Source organism: Corvus moneduloides, chromosome Z, assembly GCF_009650955.1.
Source record: "Corvus moneduloides isolate bCorMon1 chromosome Z, bCorMon1.pri, whole genome shotgun sequence".
NCBI classification, from domain to species: Eukaryota; Metazoa; Chordata; class Aves; order Passeriformes; family Corvidae; genus Corvus; species Corvus moneduloides.
The window spans coordinates 42,715,413-42,737,328 of NC_045511.1; the positions used below are offsets into that span (position 1 = coordinate 42,715,413).

General features: G+C 38.4%; 1 protein-coding gene across 1 annotated transcript in view; it reads left to right on the forward strand.

The window, feature by feature from the left end:
* Positions 1–21,916, forward strand: part of SLC12A2 (solute carrier family 12 member 2) — a 54,973-nt gene that overhangs the window by 26,210 nt on the left and 6,847 nt on the right. Inside the window, 14 exon segments of the mRNA XM_032095640.1 lie at positions 2,540–2,694; positions 7,296–7,403; positions 8,001–8,124; positions 9,319–9,420; positions 10,648–10,803; positions 11,574–11,673; positions 13,305–13,416; positions 15,644–15,784; positions 15,983–16,089; positions 17,872–17,951; positions 19,228–19,365; positions 20,003–20,050; positions 21,511–21,633; positions 21,796–21,907. Of these exon segments, the coding sequence (XP_031951531.1) occupies positions 2,540–2,694; positions 7,296–7,403; positions 8,001–8,124; positions 9,319–9,420; positions 10,648–10,803; positions 11,574–11,673; positions 13,305–13,416; positions 15,644–15,784; positions 15,983–16,089; positions 17,872–17,951; positions 19,228–19,365; positions 20,003–20,050; positions 21,511–21,633; positions 21,796–21,907 (1,606 nt within the window).

Sequence of the window (21,916 nt, forward strand, 5' to 3'; positions counted from 1 at the left end):
GCTAAACTGAGTAGAAGAGGCTGAAAAAAGGAAAATTACTCCTCCTGCTGCTGGAGCCAGGCAGCTATTTCAAACAGATAACTGTGAGAAGTAGGTATGCAGTTTCGTAATTTAGCAAAGGACTAATGCAGGCATGCAGGAGGCATGAGGAGGCAGATTTCACAGGCAAATTTGCATGCAAAATCTTGAAAGATACATTTCAAAGAACATCATTTATTGCTTTAAAAACAAGGGAAGCCCTAGTAAAAAAAAAGCCAAAGTTCTGAGTAACATTAAGACCTGCTTCCTGTAGTTATGAAAGTAAAACTAATTAACAGGAGTCGTACTGTAGGTGCTTACAGCACTTGTAAAATTAAACACTCTGAACTGCAGTCTGAAGGGCTGTAGTATCTCTGGAATTCATGTAGTTAAGAAGATCCCTTGATAGTGATGTCTGTAAACCTTCCCAGGCTTAAAGGATGGCAAAGCTCTATTTGACTTTGGGAGGAACATGCTTATAAATGCTTGTGAAAAGGTGAAATCCTGTTTTCACAGGAAGGAAGACCTAGAGACTTTTAGGGTAAAGTGCTGCCAGAATCATATAAATAAATGAAACTTTTCTGAATGAGTGTTACAGAAAGTGTCCAGACTTATTTATATCTAGTGTCTTCTGCTGAGAACAGAGCCTGCCCAGCTCTGTTCTCATAGTCAGGCCCACATTCAGTTTGTTCCTTTCTGTCATACTTGACTCTGCATGTGAAAGTTCTGCTAACCATTTGGATCTGAACTTTGACAAAAATGAAGAAGAGGAGGGCTGTGATAGTGCACTGTAGGTATTTTATTCAATACTGGGCCTGCCACTGCAATCTGTCACCAACAAAATGGTATTTACAAATAGTTCAGCTGAGAAGTGTGTTGTCAAATCCATTATATACTGCTTGAGTGGCTGGGGCGAATACTTGTGTAGTGGAGGAGGAGAAACATTTTCCTCTTACTTTTAATCCCAGTTAAACAAGAAAACAATAAAAAACCCCAGATCCTCCACATACTCACAAGAAAACCATAAGACAGGTACTTAGTGTAGGAAGCTCTTACTGTAATTTAACCAACTGGGCATAATAAGTAACTAAAAAGAGAAATGAGAAATGAGGAGTGAAAGGATTAATTAATGTCCACCTACTGGGACCAGGCGTTGCTGTGGGCTGTAATCAAATTCTCATGGCTTAGAAAAATCTAAATACGGTGTAGGTAATTAGGAATTAATTTTCCTGATGGAAGAGAGACAACTTATATGGATGCCTAGGAATATTACTGAATAAACTTAAACTTGCAGCAGATCTCTGCCTTCTTCCTTGCTTTGCAATTAATTTAGGTCCTTAGCTGTCATGAGGTTCTGCTGCAAGGCACTTCTTGTCATTCAAGTTCCTAAAAGATTAAAGGGAATTTTACTGACTCTGTAGACTTTTCCCCACTCCTTGTTTAGTTCCAGTTCCTGGAAGTATTTCCTGGTGTTCAAACAGTTTGATTACCTCTGCTATTAAACCACAGAACGTTAAATAATACTTAATCTGATCTACTTTTTGTCATATATGAGGCAAAACCCTCTTGACATGAAGGACTTAATGGCCTTTTAGTCCTCTTTAGTTTTTCTTAGTACTAACAAGCTGAAATGCTGTTTCCCCAGCGTTTTCTTGACCAGTAAAATTAAAAGTAATCGTAGATGAACTGGTGACAGTAGTTAAGGTGATAATTATAAACAAATGTGGAAGAAATGGTACTGTGTATCTGTTTTTCACCAAGAAACCAACTTAAAAATAGCATGGTCACATAGGAGATGGCTTATTTAAACATTGGGAAATGGCAACAGGCTTTCATGAGAATTTACATTTTTTAAATGTCTGAGCCATAGTGACTAGGAAAAAGAAGCCAACTGCAACATAATCTTTACATACAAAACAAATCTGCACTCCTCTAGGAAAATTGACCAAAAGAGAAAGTATAAAGTCATAAAACCATAAAACAACTTGGGTTGGAAGGGACCTTGAAGATCATCCAGTTCCACCCCCTGCCATGGGCAGGGACACCTTCCACTATCCCAGGTTGCTCCAACCTTGCCCTGGACACTTCCAGGGATCCAGGGGCAGCCACAGCTTCTCTGGGCACCCTGTGCCAGTCTTGTCAAATCAAGTGGTGTTCCATAATACTAACTTCAATTCAGGAGCTGTGTGGAAACTCACATATCAGAGAAATACTATGTTAAGCTAAAATTGGGCTCTTAAACTTTTGCAAGTCTACTGACATAATTTTTGTCTGTGCTAGAGCTTTATACTTCTTCCTACACTCAGTTTTATTAAAAAACTAAAGATTATTTCAGTCAAGGGAGCAGTTGTTGTATTTGTTCTTCATATTGAAGATAGACTTAGTACTTCAGTGTGTTAAAAAATTAAATGCTGTATTTTAATGTTCCTCTGTGAGATTATGATTACATAAGAAGGAATTAACCCATGTCCTTGAGGTTCAGTTTGTTAATGCCCTTTTTTTATTGTTGTGTCCACTGTAGGTTCCTGTGTAGTTCGAGATGCCACAGGGAACGTTAATGACACCATTGTCACCGAGCTGACAAATTGCACAGCTGCAGCCTGCAAACTAAACTATGATTTCTCATCCTGTCAGTCTCCAGCAGGGTGTCACTATGGGCTGATGAACAATTTCCAGGTACAAGACTTTCTCCTTAATATGTATATTCTTTTATGTTCGGGTTTTTTGGCTGATTTGGTGTTTTGGGGGTTGTTTTTTGGTTGTTGTTTTGGGGTATTTGTTTGTTTCTTCCTTGGATTTGTTGTTTTGGGCTTTTTTAATTTCATATTAGGAAAACTCATAGGCTACATATACTCATCTCCATAAATACAGGTTTTATCTGGAACAGGTGTGGGGTACACTCTAGCAGGTATGCAGAAGATTGTTGAAAACACTTAGGTGTTCATACACAAATGATATAAACATTTACTCTTTTTCTGAGTCAACTGCTTAGATCAGGTGGTGGTGCTGCAGCTTTCTTTAGGTACCTGAATGTCATCATTCACTGGTGGGGGTAGATGTACTCATTTTTCAGTAATGATGCTGAGTAATCATATGTAGCCTCTGTCAGTAATTTGCTTGCTAAGTTCTTAAGTTTTTTAGAAAACACACTGACTTTTTCAGACTGTTTTATGTATTTATCACAGCATCCTCTTTAATGTAAGGTCATGAATTTTCATTAAACATGATGTTACTGTATTTAAAAATCCTCCACAAGTTAAGGGGTAATTCTTAGTCTTTCACCACAGCCAATTGGGGCTGTCCATGAACTGCTCGTAAGGGTTTGAAAGAATCTGAGGAAAATGTACTTACTGCCCATTACTTTCAGCTTGGTTTGTGGTAGTCCCATCTTTGCCCAAAGTTGTTCTAATACAATTCAGCACAAAAAGTGGGCTAGAGATTGAGCTGAAATCCACTAATGCGAGTTTTATAGTGGAATAATTTGAGTATCTTATGTGATGTTATTTTTGTTCGTGTTTGGAGAAAGTCGGAATTGCTCTTGTGGGATTGACAAATTTGCAAAATCCAATGACTTGCATCGTTTAAGCTGAAAAGAACCAACATACTGTCAGATGTACAGCTGTGAATAGCCTGTAAATGGTGTCCTCTGATGGTGTCTTTGTAAGTCATGACTTTGGAAGGTTCTTAACATAAATGTTACTTGTACTTCTTATTGAGTATTTTTGCCTCCCAAGTTATTCTTGCTTCTCTCTGTGGAAAAATGAGTTGGTGGCAATGAGGAAAGGTCACTTTTAAGGCCAGAGGCAGCACTGAGAACGCAGTGCCCCTCACACCCCCCTGCTTTGTTGGAGTTTTGAAAACCTTCTCTGTGAAATTTCGTTTTTCTAATACCCAGTGGGACCTGGGTATTAGAAAAACACTCTTGCTGTTTTTTCTCTCATCCTCACAGCTTTTGCTGTGCATCTCTGCGAAGAGTCTGATTCTGTCTCCTCAGAAGATGTCAGAAGGAAAATGTTTGTGTGAGAGGCTGTTTATCTAATGAGAGACTTGTCCATTTCATAACCGAACTGCTCTCAACTCTGTATCTGTGAGTGTTAGCTGTAAGGAGAGAGCTTGTGCACCTCAAGCTCAAACATCTATTTTCTGTGTGGCAAATAACTGAGAACAAATACTGCACAAACTAAAATTAATCCCTAAGGTGAGGGGAGATTGTTGTATTTCTCTTACAGCTTGTAAACAGGCAAGTTTCGGGCAGAAAGTGCCAGTTTGTGTGCACAGCTTAATGACTTTACCACTTTAGGACACTGTGCTGCACTCAGTTCTTCTGGCTAAGAACTGATCTGAAGTTCCTGCTGAGGCAGCCCAGGGTTTGGGTGTGTTTGGGCAGCAATAATGGTTTACCTGTGGAAATCTTAGATGAGAAACTTCAGATGAGGACAGCTGGTGAGACAGGCTTGGTCACACTTGCCTAGAAAGACCATCTTTAGTTTTTGTTACAGTCAGTGAATTACAGGTCCTCACAGGCGTCTGATATTTCTGTTTAGTGTCAGTGGTTATGCTATGCCCAGGCTGTCACCTGGTAAAAGAGTAACTTCAAAAATGTGGTTTGGGCTCTATAGCCTCAGCCGAGAGCTTCCCAGGAAAAAGTTACGGCTTTAGGTAATTAAAATGCAGGGATTTTTTGCAACTTTGGATGAAAGCTGAAAGTAGCATGGAACTCAGTTTTTTCAATACAGCATTTTTGTTTTGCTCCACAGTGCTGGACCAAGGAACTAAATAGTCAAAATTTCATGTTCCCAAATGTTTGAAATTTAAGAGACTGCCTTAACTGTAAGTGCCAGGCAAACATAATGAGGCCCTTACCAGCAGGACCTGGATGTCTGTGTCACCACACCAGAGGCAGCTGGGCCATTCTGCCCGTACAGTTCTGCATGATCTTCCAGGGATCAAAATTTCAGTGCTGTGGTAGCTGCCTTTGTGGGCTCCTTGTTTTATGGTCAAGAGGTTTGGATTGTATTGGGGGTGGGAGGGGAGGGGAGTTTAACACCATGGCACACTGTTTCTGCTGAATCTGGTTCCCCCTGTATTCTCCTACGTTAGAGGAGCTTTGTAAAGTCTCTTAACCTAGGGCATAATTTGCTAGCTTTTAAAATGTTTCTGGGTTTCTAATTAACACTGGAGGATTTTCTTCCAACTTTCCTATTGTACTGTTAGAGAAATATCTGAAAATTGGTGGATCAGGCTGTACAAAAGAGCTGTTTAAAAAATTAAAGACATACAGAGCTTTGCTCAACCTTATCTGTGGTGTTGCCTGTGCATACACTTTGCTGGGATATCTCTCAAATTTATAAAACAATCGTGTAATAGTCAAAAATAGAGCGTGTACATAATTGGAGGCCTTGGACAGAACCTAGAAAGAAAATAAAAAATATGAGTAGATTGCAAGAAGAAATAGCAAGTTGAGGCAAGTGTAGTAAAGTGAAGGCATCAAAATAAAAATGTTTTACGTTGGACAGGAAGAAAAGTGATGGAGACTTGTACACAGATTCTGTCTGCAACCAGGGAAGATTGATTAAGCCATCCTTGCAGGGAAGAAAATTTACATACTGCTTCTATAAAAATTATTCTGCACTTGTTACTATGTTGCTATAGCAAAAGTTTCTTTCTACAATAATAGTAAAGCATTTACACCCTTAAGTTTTCTTCTGTAATATAATGTAGGGCTATTAGAAATTGTCATTTGAAACTGCAACCTTCTTCTGTTGCTTATAAAATTAAAATAAACTGGGGCACAGGAGGGATTGCTTAATAGATGTGTTGTTAGTTTTACTCCTTTATGATTATAGGCCTGGCATGCCTTTTTTTGTTAACAACTACAAGTAGGCGTCAGGAAATTCACTCCTTCATTCATTACACTACTCTGACAGATACTTTACTCTCATCTTTTGCAGCCTTCATTTATTAAATTTCTCTTTTTAAACAAGGCATGCCTTGAACTGACCAGTGAAACCTGATGTAGTACACAGCTGACTGAGAGGCCCAGCAGTTTCTTTGTCGGTCTGATCTGCAGAAATCCACTAAGTTTTACCATGAGTTTAGCCCTAGGAATGTGAATAAAACTTCATCAGTCGCCTACACATTGTGTCTGAGAACGTCTGACCTAGTAAGGTTTATTTAGACAGCAGATTTTGCAATTTCAGGAGACAATAACTTCAAAATGGGACACTTCTGAATGTTTTTTCATGCCTTCATTCAGTCACTCTCCTGATTAATTTCAATGAGATTGCTAGGGTGAAAAGGGCAAGTAACCAGTGCAAATGATGCAGAACCACATTTTGCTTGAAAAGCACCTTGCTGGGTTTGGTCTGTTGACTGAAAACATAAGCTTTTTCAAGATGGTATAAAATTCTTCAGCCCTGGCTGTCTTAAAGCAACTTTGGCTTTTGTTTCATAAAGAAAAGTATTATATTAAACCATGAATGTTTTTTAAATACACAGCTGTGTATCCTAATTCACATCACAGCTGGATGCAACTACAGAAATAATTAGTAGAATAGGGGAGTCATAGAATGGTTTAGGTTGAAAGGGACCTTAAGGAAGATCTTACTCCAATCCACATGCCATAGACAGGGATGCCACTCACTTTTTGTAAGCTCTCTCCTTCTTGTAAGGCATCTTAAGGTACTGGAAGGTACTAGCTTGTTACTCATCCAGTTTACCAAGGTCTGCATATTTGATTTCTATCACTGAGATTACAAATGTGCTGGGATTTGATCTTGGGGAGGTAGGAAGCAAGTTTATCTTGACCTTGTGGTTTTGAATGGGAAAAAAAGCCTAACTTAAAATGATGGAGATTTTGAGAAAAGACAATAAACGTTCCCAAGATGTTCTCTAGTTTCACTTGTTTTATCACTTGAGTTATCTGAGACCACGTTAAGTCAGCAATAGGCTAGTTGAAACATGTAGCAAATCCCAAACTATTTTTCTTCCATTACTTACCTCCAATCTTCTTACGAGCCCATGAAGATGTTTGGCCTTTGAATCACAGGGCTGGATAATATGTTGTGTGAAAAGCCACCATCTCTTGTCCTGAAATCAGGATGCATTTGTATCCCCTGATCTGTCTCTAGTTCATTCATTTATGTGAATGCATGGTATTCAGACAGTTTTTAAGTGAAGAGTACATACTATTTTTTTTCTGTTTCTGTAGTTAATGGTGCCATCCATTTGTGTAGTGTACTTTTTCACACATTTAAAAAAAATTATTTTGCTTTCAGGTGATGAGCATGGTATCAGGATTTGCACCACTGATTTCTGCAGGTATATTTTCAGCCACCCTGTCATCTGCATTAGCATCTCTTGTGAGTGCTCCTAAGATCTTCCAGGTAAGTAAGGGAAGAAAACCATAATGTTTTGAAGATTGATCAATTAATTTTGAGTCATGACTTTTGGAAGGGGACTCTGACATATTTCCATCATGATCCATATCAGATGATATCAGTAGATTGTTCTAATATTTACCTGTTGTTTAGAATGGGAGAACAGTTTGTTAGTGTTTCTTGATGGTTCCTGAGTGTATTTTGCTTTACTTTCTTTTTAGCAATTGAATCTCCTCCTTTAATTGGGCTAAAAAAAGTTGAGTGGGGAGTCAGTTGTATTGGTAAAGAGAACTGTGTGTATTGGGCAAACTTTCCAATTCCTGAGAAAACACAGTCTCTAAACAAAGACTTTTTGTGATAGTAAGGCAGTAGTCAAGTAAAGTAGTTACTTACAGAAGAGCAAAGCTGCTTCTTGCAGCTAGACATTACTGAAGAATAGAATAGTGGAAATACAAAATGTCAAGATGCAAAGACAGTTGAGAATACAGTTAGTCCATGATGATTACAAACTATCAGGAAGTGTTCAGAAAGATAATATGCAATGTAAGATGGCATGAACAAAATGCATGCTGACTCTTGATTTTTTTTTTTTTTTTCCCTTAGGCTTTGTGCAAAGACAACATTTATCCAGGATTTCAGATGTTTGCTAAAGGCTACGGGAAGAACAATGAACCACTGAGAGGATATATTCTAACATTTTTAATTGCTCTTGGATTCATATTAATTGGTTAGTTTGACATTTTAGTAAATCTCAGTTGCCTTCTGTCCTTCAGAAAGCATTCCAGTCCATGCTGTGGACTTGATGACAGGGTCCTAGAGATCTAATGCACAGCTTAATTCTAATAATTCTAAATCTGGTTATTTTGAGGCTTACTTCCTCCTGTTTTCTAGATAAATCTCTATCAAGAACTGCAGTAAATTTTAACTGCACTTCTCTTTTTACCCACAGGTATCTGTGTTTAGGTACTATCAGTCAATAGAAATACATCCTTTGCTTGAGATAGAGCTGTTAATGTTAACATCTTGTAAACAAAGAAGTTTATTTCAGATTTTTAATAGTGATAGACAGCTTCAGTAAAATACAAACTTGCATGAGCAGTATTATTAAAAGTGTGTTTTTCTATTAAGTTCCAAACACTAGAGATGAGTGCTGACACTGCTGTTGCTAAAGGTAGTCTAGAGATAATTAATTACATGTATTCTATGTAGGTGGCAAACTAATTGTGCTGTGTCCATCCATGAGTCCTATGCCAGTGCTTGAAACTTTTTCTCCCAATTTGCTCTGTCCTCCTCCTTCCACATCTGCTTGAGGCAGAGATACACACATGGGGTCCCTACTGACCCATGCTGACTAGAAGTTTGATTGCAACTAGAAGCTTGCAGACTAGGATGGCACATTCTGCATTTTGATCACCTTTTTTTTTTTTTTTTTATTATTATTATGGTGAGAGTACACATACAAATGTTTTGTACCATGCTGCCTCGTGGAAAGGAGAAACCATCAGGTTTTTCCCTCTCACTAAAGAGGATGCAAGCATCACTGTTGTGATGGTGTTGGTCTGTAATAATTCTGGCATTCTTCAGAACCCAGTGTATTGGTGCACTGTTTGATCCAAGCCCTGCTGGGAATTAAATTTTCTCATTCAATGATTTTGAGAAAGTATGTAGTGCTTCCAGAACACTTGGGTAGTGGTTATATTTTTGAAACTGAAAGCTGCACTTCTAACTGTTAAAAGATAACTTAGTAAATAGGACATCATTGACATAAAGCTGTGTCAGCGGAAAGGGTAAACTGCATTCCTTAGACTATATCATAAAATAAGGTTCTTTGTAGCAGAATTTTTACTCTGTAGTCTGCAAAGCCACTGGGTGATAACCTTTGATAACAGCCTCCTTTTTTTTTTTTATTTTCATTTTGCAGCTGAACTGAATGTCATTGCTCCAATTATTTCTAATTTCTTCTTGGCCTCATACGCCTTGATTAACTTCTCTGTATTCCATGCTTCTCTTGCAAAATCCCCAGGTAGGAACTGCATTTTAGGGGTGGGAGTTTAGCCTTGAAATTCTTTTACGCATAAATGCAGTTTAAAAGGTATTAAGATAAATGAAGATTTACTTTAATTATTAAATGTATAGTTGATTCTCATGGCATTAAAAGCTTGATATATTGTATGCTTGGGTCGTGTGACATTTTGAGAACTGGGTGATTCAGTAGTGCTTGGAACCTACTAATTTTATCATCTTTGCTGAGGGAGCACAAGATAATTCAGAATTTATTCAGAAACTCTGGAAGAAAGCTTTCTTGCTAATTCAGTATCTGGTGTTGCCAAACCACCCTTTTGTTGTCTTCAGTTTCTGTTAATGTGTTTCATCTTCCAGTCCAGAAGAAACAGGAATTGCTGGTGGTATTGCCACATTTAAATAGTCTTTAGTGTGGGAGGTTGGCTAACTACAGGAGTAAGCCAAATCCTGGTACCTGCAGAACAGATGCACATCATGCCCAATCAACGTGCAGCTGTACTGGAATAACTCCCTTAAAAGCTTCTTAAGTTACTAATGGGGTAGTTTTTGGGGTTTTTTTCTTCTAAGAGGATGGGCATGCCAGTATGCATAACAGTTCTAACTTTAATAACTCTATATTTAATAGACTTGTTAATCTTGGATGTGTTTGTGGGGGTTTGCATGATTTTGAAAAAACATGCAGTAAGTAAGGCTGTGAAACAGTGACAGTCCAGAACTTCAATGTATCCAATTTCTGTTTGGCTATATCTGTCCTTTTCCTTTTCATGTAGTGAGAATTTCTATGTGAAATAGTAAAAATGCACAACTAAAACCAGCAGTGTATAAGAAACTGAGGTATGAGATGATTATTTATGTTTTAGTGCCTTTGAAAGGAAAAGTCAAATGTCAGACAAGCTATTGCCAAAAGTTCCTGCAGCCTGATTCAATAGACATACTGGCACAAGCATCCTCAGACTTTGCTTCTGAGCCGTGCTTTCAGAGGACAAAATAAGGAACATTTGCATATCTGTGTGAGAAAGATGCAAATTCATTTGAAAGGTGTTGGAAAATTGAAAGCATAAATGTGCCAGACTGTATTCTTTACATCACTGAAACTCAGACATTCACATGAAATGGATGCAGAATACCAGGGAAGGGAAAAAGACACAGTGCCTTCCTTCTCTTGTAGTGCTGTTAAAATTAATTTTCCCCCTCTTTTTTCTATCCTCCAAAATTTTATTTTGACTAGGTTGGCGCCCTGCTTTCAAATACTACAATATGTGGATTTCTCTTGTTGGAGCTATTCTGTGCTGCATTGTAATGTTTGTCATTAATTGGTGGGCAGCACTTCTAACCTATGTCATAGTGCTTGGGCTTTACATCTATGTCACTTACAAGAAACCAGGTATGTACAGGGGCTTCTTTTGGTTGTGGAGGAGGGAAAGAGGGGAGAAAGTGATGGCTTTGCTGGGGAAAAACCCCAACAATTTGGACCACTAGTTTAAACTTCTGTTTCAGGCTTTTTTAGTTGAGATTAAATGGAATTTTGCCTGCATAGTCACTGCTGTTCCCCCTCCTCTTAAATTATGAAGATGCCACTTAGGCATAAATGTCTGAATGCAATTTGGAAGAGATGTGCATGTGGAAAATGGTAAATTCATTGTGGCTATCAAGAGATGTGTATGGGAGCAAGAAGAGATGATAGTGGGGTCTTTCTTTTCCTCAAAAAGATCATAATGTCTTAATCTAATCTTAATCTTAATCCTCAAAAAGATAATAATCCACTTAATCTAGCAGTTTTCCACTGAAGGTATCTGACTTTGTTCAGGCAATGTTTTGAGATTCAGGTTTTTCTTTGCTGTGATACTAAACAGCACAGCAGTTTTTCTTCAAGTGGTATTCTTTGGACTGTGACGTTACTGTGGTCTTAGAAATGTGGAGATTTAAAAAGTCAGTTCTCCCTTCTTGCTAAAACTTCTACAGAAACGTTATCTTTAAATAACATTAATAACAGCCTGTTTAGCTGTAGGGTTTGTTGACTAGCATTGTGTAAAATGTATCAAGGTGTAGCTTAAATCTGTGTTTTCAGTTGGTATCCAGCATTCATTTTGTGATCATGTAGTTTTGCAATGGACCACTGTAAACAACACATTGGAACCTCAAATCTTTCAACAGATGTGAACTGGGGATCGTCAACTCAAGCCTTGACTTATCTGAATGCACTGCAGCATTCCATTCGGCTCTCTGGAGTAGAGGATCATGTGAAAAACTTCAGGTGACACTTAAAGACAGGAAATTCTGTATTCACTAGGCTGCTGTCACGTGGTTTGCTGTCAGGGTTTCCTTTAAGTCCGTGTTCATCTCCTGGGATTCATCCAAATAAATGGAATTATAGATTGAGTGGGATTCTTGATACAGGTGCCATCCTCTGAGGTTATGAAGAACCTGGCAGCAACACAGTTTTCAAAGAAAGCATCCATGGCATTTCCTGTCAGTTGGGAAAGTACTCCAGTTCTGACCCCTGGGCTTTCTTGGAAATGATTAGATTTTCCTGCAGAAATACAAGATAAAACATCTATATTGCATGTGTACAGACAGTTGGAATAGGATGTGTCAATCGGTTGTGATAAGTACCATCAGAGCCTCAAAGAATATGACAGTAAAACTCAATTACAAATGTAGTAATACAAGTATTAATGGGCTTTCCACTTCCAGACTTAAAATAAAAGTGCTGGCTGTTGTAGGTGCAAACCACAAAACTGGAAGTTTAATTAGGAAGCAGCTCTTTGTTCTGAGGTCATAAAGTGCCATTAAAATCCCTGATGTGATCTATTTACAAGTGTTACATTGCCTATTACATCAAGCTGCATCATCAACAGGAAAAAAACTGAGGGGCTGGAATGTCTCCCGGGAAGGGAACAGAGCTGGGGAAAGCTCTGGAGCCCCAGGAGTGGCTGAGGGAGCTGGGAAAGGGGCTCAGCCTGGAGCAAAGGAGGCTCAGGGGGGACCTTGTGGCTCTGCACAACTCCCTGACTGGAGGGGGCAGCCGGGGGGGTCGGGCTCTGCTCCCAGGGAACAGGGACAGGAGAGAGGGAACGGCCTCAGGCTGGGCCAGGGGAGGTTTAGATTCAATATGAAGAAAAATTTCTTCACCCAAAGGATTTTCAGGCATTGGAAGGTGCTGCCCAGGGAAGTGGTTGAATCACCATCCCCAGAGGTATTTAAAAGATGGCACTGAGGGTTTAGTGGTGGAATTAGTACTGTTGAGTGTATGGTTAGATTCAGTGATCTTCTCTGATTCCATTCTGTGATTCCAACATTGAAAATTAAATGGAGCAGCTAAAGAGATTGAGACAGATTACCATAGGGGATTCATATGAAATGAACTGGCCACCTGAACTGAGTTCTGAGGTTGGGACACTTCCTCTTTTAAAATTGATTTAAAAGTTGCCTTTGACTTACTTGAACTAGGTTGGCTCTGCCTTCTGAAGGAAAGTAATGTAAAAATGACCATACAGTTCCAGGATTTCTGCTGGACAGAGAAGAATCTATAAGCTACAAAATGCAAGGGATGTGACTTATTAGTGGGGGACAAAAACTTAATCCCCCAGACCTAGTCTTGCCTAAAATCTGCTCTTGAACTTTTTAAATGTTTAGATTTTCGGATTTAATGGGATTACTGAATTTTTATGCAATTAGTCATAGATCTGCTGACAGTTGGGTAACAACTGATCTTTTCTTAATTTAACATAGTCTTATAAAAGTGGATGAGGTTATTACACTTGCAGTGATGATCATGTTGTTATGGTAAATATTTGAAAGAAACTTTTCTGTTAATAAAAAAACCCAGAACTCTAGATTAATTACACTCTTTTTTTTTTTTTTTTTCCCCCCTCATAATTCTAGACCTCAGTGCTTAATTATGACAGGTGCTCCAAATGCACGTCCAGCTCTGCTTCACCTTGTCCATGCTTTCACCAAGAATGTGGGCTTGATGATCTGTGGCCATGTGCATATGGTAAGTGTATTCTGTCTTTATATAAAGTTACCTTGGTGGTGCTTTTCTCTTGTCTGCTTTGGGGTCTGGTTTTTTTTTTTTAACCTGTTTGCTTTTTGTTTCTGGTTCATGTTTTAAGTTTTCATTTGTTTATTTGCTTGGGGTTTTTTTTGTACATGAAAGTGTTATTAGAGATTAAAAGATACAAAAAGAGATTTACTGGTAAGTTTTGCTATTGAATGGGTCATCACTATTCCAGTTAGGTGTACTGCAGGGGAAAATTTGTAAAAAATCAATACCTTTGATCATTTGATGTTTAAATACTGAAGGATGTTTTACTTCTAATTGAAGTGAACATTGGGAGATTGATTCCCATGTAGAGTTCTTAGAAAGCCTGGGAGAAAAGAAACCTTCTTGAGCAGGGAAGTCAATATCTGTTCAGCCAGTAGCTATAAATTGCTTTTAACTTTCCAAGTAGCTTTTTATTCCTTCAGTTACGGGGTTCATTTAATTGTCATGTGTTTCCTCTTCCCTTTCTGACCAGCCTCTGATAATTTGCTAAGTATCCCTGGGTATTTTTGTCAGAATATCAAGTGAGGATGTTTTTGCAGAGGAGGGTGTGTGGGGGTGGTTCTGCAAGGGCATAATTTGAACAGTTCTTACTACTTGGTGTCTTCTGTGGCAAACCTAAAGAGTGGTTTTGTGATGATGGGAAAGAAGCTATTTTCAAGTAACTTTTCTTCAGAATCAGCTTGTCATGAGTTGTGTTGATTGAGATGTAGGGTGGCTGTCAAGCAGTGATCTGTACCAAAACTTCCATTTAGCTACAGAGAGGCTGTAGCATCTCTGATAAATATTGGTAAATGCTTTTTAACACATTGGGATTGTGTAGTTTTGCTTCATATCTTAAGGCCAAACTTCCGTCACATCACTAAGAACATTTAAGTGAGACTGGGAGATGTCATCCAGGACTGACATACGTCACCTACCCAGACATCTGCAAGGCCTTCAGCACAGTCCCATGTGACTTCCATATCTCCAGATCTGAGAGACATGGGTTTGAAGGGTGGAGGGGTCAGTGGATGAGGAGTTGGCTGGATGGACACAGCCAGAGAGTCGTGGTCAATGGCTCCATGTCCAGCTGCAGGCTGGTGACAAGTGGTGTCCCTCAGGGCTGTGTCCTGGCACTGGCCTCTTCAGTACCTGCACAGTGACAGGGGCAGGGAGAGCAGGGCCACCCTCAGCAGGTTTGCAGCTGACACAGAGCTGAGGGTGCTGGTGACAACACCTAAAAGACTTTGAATAAAAACACTGATTACTCTTAAATGTGTTTAAATTTACTACACTTACTAAATATGACTTGCTTCTGATCTAATGAAGAGATGAGAGCAAATCAAGTTAATGCAGTGCACATACAGGTATTTTGTCTTAAACTTTTAATTTCTGCCTATATAAACAGTATTTCAGTGAATATGAAAGGACAAACCAAGTAATGCTAGGGAGGTAAGATGCTGCATCTGTGATCACTGCCTTTGAAAAGTAGGGCTATACAGAAAAGAATAAGGTGGTGTTATCCTTCTTGTAGGAAAGCACCTCTGAAGATTTTTTTGGGAGCATATCCTCCCTATTTAAAAGTACTTCCTTACAAGAAGGGTGGCACTACCTCATTCTTCCGTAGCTTTGACCATTTGGTCAGAGTCTGTGTCCTTCTGCAAAAACTGGGCTGCATTGTTCTTGATTATACCTCGTCCTATATTCTGCATTTTGATGTCTAGGAGGAACACAAAAGATTCATCCTAACAGAAATAACATAAAGGAAGTGTTTAAAGAGGAGGTGACTTTGACTGCAGGATACAAATACTCCCATAAAGCGTAATATTAAGTCCTCCTACATCTGTGTATATTTCTTTACAAAGCCCCTTTCTTTTAAAACTGTGTTGTGCTTTGGAGGACAAGCTTGTGCCACCCCCTGGGGAAGAGGGTTGTGCTCTACAGGAACAAGATAGCTAAAGTTTAAGCAACCCTCTTCCTGAAAATGGTAAAAGTTTTTTAGTCTTTGCTGCTGATAATGCCTGGTATTTGGTGGTTTGGGGTGTATTTGGTAGTGTGCAAGCATGTTTTGAGGTTCTCTGAGTTTGAATTAGTTTCTAGCAGTGACATTAAAAAAGTGGGAGGGGCTTTTTTACTCCCATTACTCCTGTTCTTAATTTTTGTTCCCTCCCCTCTTATTATTTCCTTTTTTTGAAAGGGTCCTCGGAGGCAGGCCATGAAGGAACTGTCAACTGATTTGGCTAAGTATCAGCGATGGCTAATTAAAAACAAGATGAAAGCTTTCTATGCACCAGTGCATGCAGAGGACTTGAGGGATGGAGGGCAATACTTAATGCAGGTATTTAAAAAAAAAAATTAAAGTGCTCAAGATGCACATCAGAATTGGAAGTGGCTTTATACTTTGAAATATGTTCCTTTTGCAAAATGATCCTCAAGCTTTGATGAAAAGTACTTTATTATTCTGTTAAGCAGAAAATAGGACCTTTAGTTGTGTCAGTAACATGTTATTTTATAAAATACTTTTTGTTCTCCTTAGGCTGCTGGTTTGGGTAGAATGAGACCTAACACCCTTGTTGTTGGATTTAAGAAAAACTGGAGACAAGGTGATATGAGAGATGTTGAAACCTATATCAATTTATTCCAGTAAGTAGAAAATATGAAGTTATAGCTGCTATGTTTCATTTTAGTATGTTTGGTAGTAAGTAAAGAAAGCTCTTAGTTACATGAAGTCTCTTTCAGGTAGCCCTAGATTTTCCATTCAACTGTCTTCAATACTTAAGGTTTTTTCTCTGATACGGAAATTAATAAACAAGTCTTTGTAGTTTAGGCAGATTAGAAAACTTAATAATAACCTTCTGTATCTAGAAAGAGTTGTGGCAGAGGTCTGAGGTTTGAGAGCTACTGTCTGAAAAGAAGAAGAAAGACTTCACTCACAAGATACACAGCACTGACACCCAGGTAGTACAGAAAGGAGAAGAGAAAGGAAATCCCAGAGTAACTTGGCAGTACTGAAAGGCAGACCAGTTGTGGCTGAAAAATTTAAGAGTAACTTGTTCTGCTGCCCAAACACTTTAGGAAAGAAACAGTGCTTATTTTGCTTACACAGAGGCTTTTGTGTTCAGCTGAAGTGCTGGTTAACGCACTTCCTTTGTGCTTCATATTTCTCATTTTCTGCGCTTTTAAGAGAGAGAGGATGGGGGTTTACAGGCAGATATTAGAAAAGGACAAAAAAAAGTCATCTCATGCAGGTCTTTGAGAAAAGCAGGAGTACCAAATACAGTGGAAAAATAAGGAAACACGTTGGTTAGTTTTTCTTTTTTTCCTATTTTATTTTGGGATGGCTTTTGCAGGAAGATCTGTCAAGGTCAGCAAGTCATGTGGTTCTCCACATCCCTAAAGAAACCTCAGGAGGTAATAACTGCAGGTCAAATGTATTTCTGGGAAACTAAAAGTTTCTGAAGCACACAATAGAAACACATCTGATCTCTAAAAATCTTAACACATTAAATAATGAAATTAAAACATTCACTAATAGACACAGTAAATCTTAAATCAACCTCAATTTTTCTTGCACTTACAGAATACATTGATACTTCAAACATTTCTAATCTAGTCTTAATACTCCTAAAGGAAAGTTTTTAATTAGTGAAATCTTGAGGAATTTCTGTCTGTGGAAATGATATGGGAGGGAGTTTTCTGATTTATGGTTGTTTGTAATGAATGAGGCATTTATATGTAAAGGATGGTGATTAATGACTAATACAAACTGTATAATTTGGTTAAGTTAATGTTTTCCTTATATTTTGGGGGTGGGGTTGTTACTAATTTTACTCCCCTTTTACTCAGCAATTTATTCAGGGTTTTTGCTCTTTTCTACAGTAATGAAGTTCTGCCTCTATTTTTGAATTCAGTGAGTTCCAAATTTATCAGATGTAATGGGACTAGGCACATTATAGCTAACCTATAGCTAATTTGATATTAAATTACATCATCTTAGCTGTTTTTAACACCAGAATGTTTTGGAAAGATGTCAGAAATCTGTAGTTCTGAGATCAAAAAGATCTACTCGAAATAAATCCCTTTTCTGATGGAGGGAGATAAAATTTTATATTTCTTGGTGTGTCTTATATCTCTGCAGAATTTGAGTGACCTATTCATGTTGCTTTTGTTTAATCACTGTTTACATAGTGGAGAGAGTGGGGAGAGGGAATAGGTATCCTTTCTAGACATTATTTTTCTGAATACGATGTTCAGTTCAGAGATGCAGTTAATGTTTTGGAATTGAAACTGACATTCTGAAGCAAATTTATGATGTTGGACTTCCAATGGCAGTGCTTAATCGCTGGAATTTGTTCAGGGAGGGTGCATTTTTCATTTGGTAAAGAAGGAGATGTAAAATATTCTATTTTTGTCGGTTTTGTTTAGTGATGCCTTTGATGTTCAGTATGGTGTAGTTGTCATTCGCCTCCAGGAGGGTCTGGACATTTCTCACCTTCAAGGCCAAGGTATGACTTACGTTGTTCCATCTGGTGAATTGCTGTTGTAATCCCCTTGTAAAACTGCATTCTAAAAATACTAAAACTCAATATAAAAAAATCAACAGAACACCACTGTTGTGGTACAGTAAAATTCAGTGAAATTAGTAAGTCTGAACTGCAAGGTAGTAACCCCTGGTCAGCAGCAGAACTTGGGTTTTCTGCATGTTTCACCTTTCGGTATTTGCAAATTGTGTACAGCTGCTTCCAGAATATCTGCCTCTTTGCTGAAACTAACTAGTGATCCTGGCAAATTGGCATCAAATATTTGGGGCTCAAGCCCAGTAATTGGGAAAATCACAACAAATATTGCGCAATGCAGGAATGCCATTGTGTTTGGTGTGGATTGCCAACCCCTACACAAACTAATTTAGGGACTCGGAGTAGTCTGCCTCAAATTTGGAAAGGTTTTCCATGTAGAAGATTTGGTTATGCTTTGTCAGTAGTGTTCTTAAGTGGAATGGTGTCATTTTAGTTGAATTCCAAGCTTGTGAGCTTTGGTACAGCTGCTTACTGATGTGATAATGTGTAATTTTTTTGTGGCTTGCTCCTTACAATGCTGCTACCATGAGCAGGAATGACACAAGGAGGGGCATCCCCCTGAAAGAGTGGGTTCCTTCACTGGAAAAAAAACCATGTTTTTCAGTATTTGGAGAGAGTCAGGGAGCCTGTCACCATGTGCAGGAGGGCAGAGGAGTGTGAGAAATGGCAAGGAGTGAACCTGCAGTGTGGAAACAACACTGCTGAGAAAACTGGGAATGTGACACCACGGTGTAAGAAGAATCTTTGTACCCACTGGGGACTGAGAGTTTGCTTCAGCTCTGACAGCTGCTCCAGAGAAGCCAAACCTGGAAAAAAGACCTGGCAGTGAGACAGACACACTTGGTCTGTGCCATGTTTATGGCTCATCTTCCTCTTCGAGTTAAAAGTAGAAATGGAAAACATTGCACCGAGTGATTTCCCCCCCTCCTGCCTTGCAGTTGTAGTTCCACAGTGTTACCTAGCTCTGTTTTTAGACTCTGGGAATGCAATCAACAGCCATAACCTGGGAAGGTAACAGAAAATGACAGCTCTGCTCAGAGAAGCTGCCTCTTTGTGCTCTGAAGCCCTCCTGCCCTCTTTGCCATGGTGTAACAGTTGCAATAGCGTTTAATTAATTGCGAGCCATCACTGTATAATCACATATCTCTGTTGATACCATTTGTAACAATTTAGTGGCTTCTAATATTTTTTTGCTTTCACAAAGATTTGCTATCATCCCAAGAAAAGTCTCCCTGCACCAAGGATGTCATAGTAAAAGTGGATTATAGCAAGAAGTCTGAGACAGACACTTCCATAGCTTTTGCTCCATCATCCAGTGAAAGAACTCCCACTCCACGCAAAGGTAACTGCTGGTTAGCAATGAAAGCTGAGTTTCCTCTCCTTCTCTCTCTCATTCCCTCCTCCATTCCTCTCTCTCTTTGCCCAGGGATTGTTGAGGGATTTTTCTATTAGTGGAGTGGAAGTGTCATGCTTTTATAGGTGTTGATGTCTAATCACTTCAGTACTTTGGTTCAGAGCTTACCAGTATGTAAAATAAATATTTGTTTCTAGTCCCCTATATAAAACAGGTGGTGGGCAGTGATTTAAAATACATTTTCTTTGTTTCTGAGTTTGAGAGACTTTAAAAAATGCTTGAGGATTTTGCCCCACATCTGTATGTTACGAGTGATTGGAAGGCTGCTAAATTTACGAAGGTTTGTTCATCATTCAGAATGCTTTGACATGACAATAAACAACTTTTTTGTTACAAAGCAAAAGCCTTAATAGTTAGATGGATAGTGGAGGTATATATGTTTTTTTAAAGTACAAATGAATCCTAGGGTTTGGTAAGACTGCATTTGTGTGCTGTTCTCTGTGCAAAAATGCACTTCATTTCACATCTTTGTTTTCTGTTTCTTTTTAATTTACATTTGTATTGTTTTCATTAATATCATAAAGGAAATTAACCTTTTTATTTTATATCTTTAAAAACCTTCCAGAGGAGGACGAGGATGGAAAGACTTCAACACAACCACTGTTGAATAAAGGCAGGCATTTTCCACCTTTTTGTGTTAAATCATTCTTTCACATTGTTGATTTCAGTTTTTTTTTTGTAATTCTTTCTGCACCTAAGTACCTGAGAGGAAAATACCAACCATGCAGTGTTTGTTTCTCCATATCTACTTTAGAATGTGCTTCACCCTTAGGGACTAGGCGTGAAAAAAAAACCAACATTGTGGAAATTCCCAGAAGAAGTTGCTACATTATGCATAAATGTCAGAATAAAAAAAAAAACAAACCAAATTTTAAAAAGCAACATTTGAAATGTGTTCAGGAGCTTTCTGCTTTCTTAATTCTGTGTCTCAGGTGTCTGTCCGGGTCCTTGCTTGGTTCAGGAAAAACCATCTGATAGTGTAGTGGAAGTGCTCTCAGTTTTATCTTCTAAAGCCATGGTTTGTGCTCTGTTATTTGGAATACTTCAATATCCTGAAAATTAAGGTGTAGTACAGCTACTCAGTGAGGTGAACATGTGAAATAATGCAAAGTAGTCATTCAAATCAGCATTTTCAGAAATTAACTGAGCAGTTTTCACTTCCTGGTTTATTTCAGACTTGTTCTGCATTAATCAGGTATTTTTGCCTTAACTACAGTTCTTCTGAACTGTTTTGACATTTTCTTCGTAACTTCAGCAGCTAGAAGCTTTTGTGTTTTCATAATGGAAAGTGAGATTACATCTTGAAGCACAAGATGGCAGTTTGGAAGAAGTCCCAGTATGCAATAAAGTAGTATATTAATGTAAATCAATCACAGATGTGCTCTAAATTTAAAAAATTCCTAATAAAATAAGGATGGAGACGAATGTCAGACTCCTGGCTCAGACTGAGGTTTTAATTAAGAGAAAGAGGTTAGGGGTTTTTTCCAACAGTTGAGAAAAAATTATCTATACTATGCTAACTGAAAATGCTATTATTGTCTTGTTCTCAGTAAATCAAATAACTTTGTTATGCAAAACTACTTTTTGCAAAAGTCGGGGCCCAATATGCATAAGTAGCTTTTAATTTCACCACATGCTTAAAGAAAACTTGATGTAAGGAAAGAATTGCCTAGGACATGGTATTTTCTTGTAAAATTAGTTTTCTACATATTTTTAGGGGAACTCTGTCATTTGCAAGAGGTGGAGTGCATGGCCTAAAGCTCTGGAGCAGAATTAATTAAATTGTCCAGGCAAATGCCTGTGTAAAGACCTCACACATCCTTTATTTCTCAGATGCCTGCTAAATGACTTCAGCTGCTGAAATTATGAGTCTCCAGACTCCCTAAATAGAGCCAGTTAGTTTATATCCAGTCAATCAAAATTTGGAGTTGGGTTGTGGGGCGTAAAGGAAAATTTTTAGTTTAAAAGTAGGTATATCGCAAAATATTAAGAGTTGCCTTTTGTGATTTTCAAAGCAGTTAAGCAAAACTCAAAACTCTCCAAAACCAAAATTTCACCGTCTGTTTTTTCCAGATTCAAAGAGCTCGTCCTCTCCTTTAAACTTGGCTGACCAAAGACTTCTTGATGCCAGTTCTCAGTTCCAGAAGAAACAAGGCAAGAGCAATATTGATGTCTGGTGGCTCTTTGATGATGGAGGTAATGTGCTTTATACTTTAAAAAGCTTTAAATGTTGATTAAAAACTTACTGGAGTAATTTTGGATTAATTATTAATAGACATCTGTTAGTCTGTATAAAATCTGTACTATTTAACAAAGTCCCACTTTCTTAATCTTTGTGAAATTCTGTTCTAAACACAGGTCTGACACTGTTGATTCCATACCTTATTACAACCAAGAAGAAGTGGAAGGACTGCAAGATCAGGGTGTTCATTGGCGGAAAAATAAACAGGATTGATCATGACAGAAGAGCGTAAGTTTG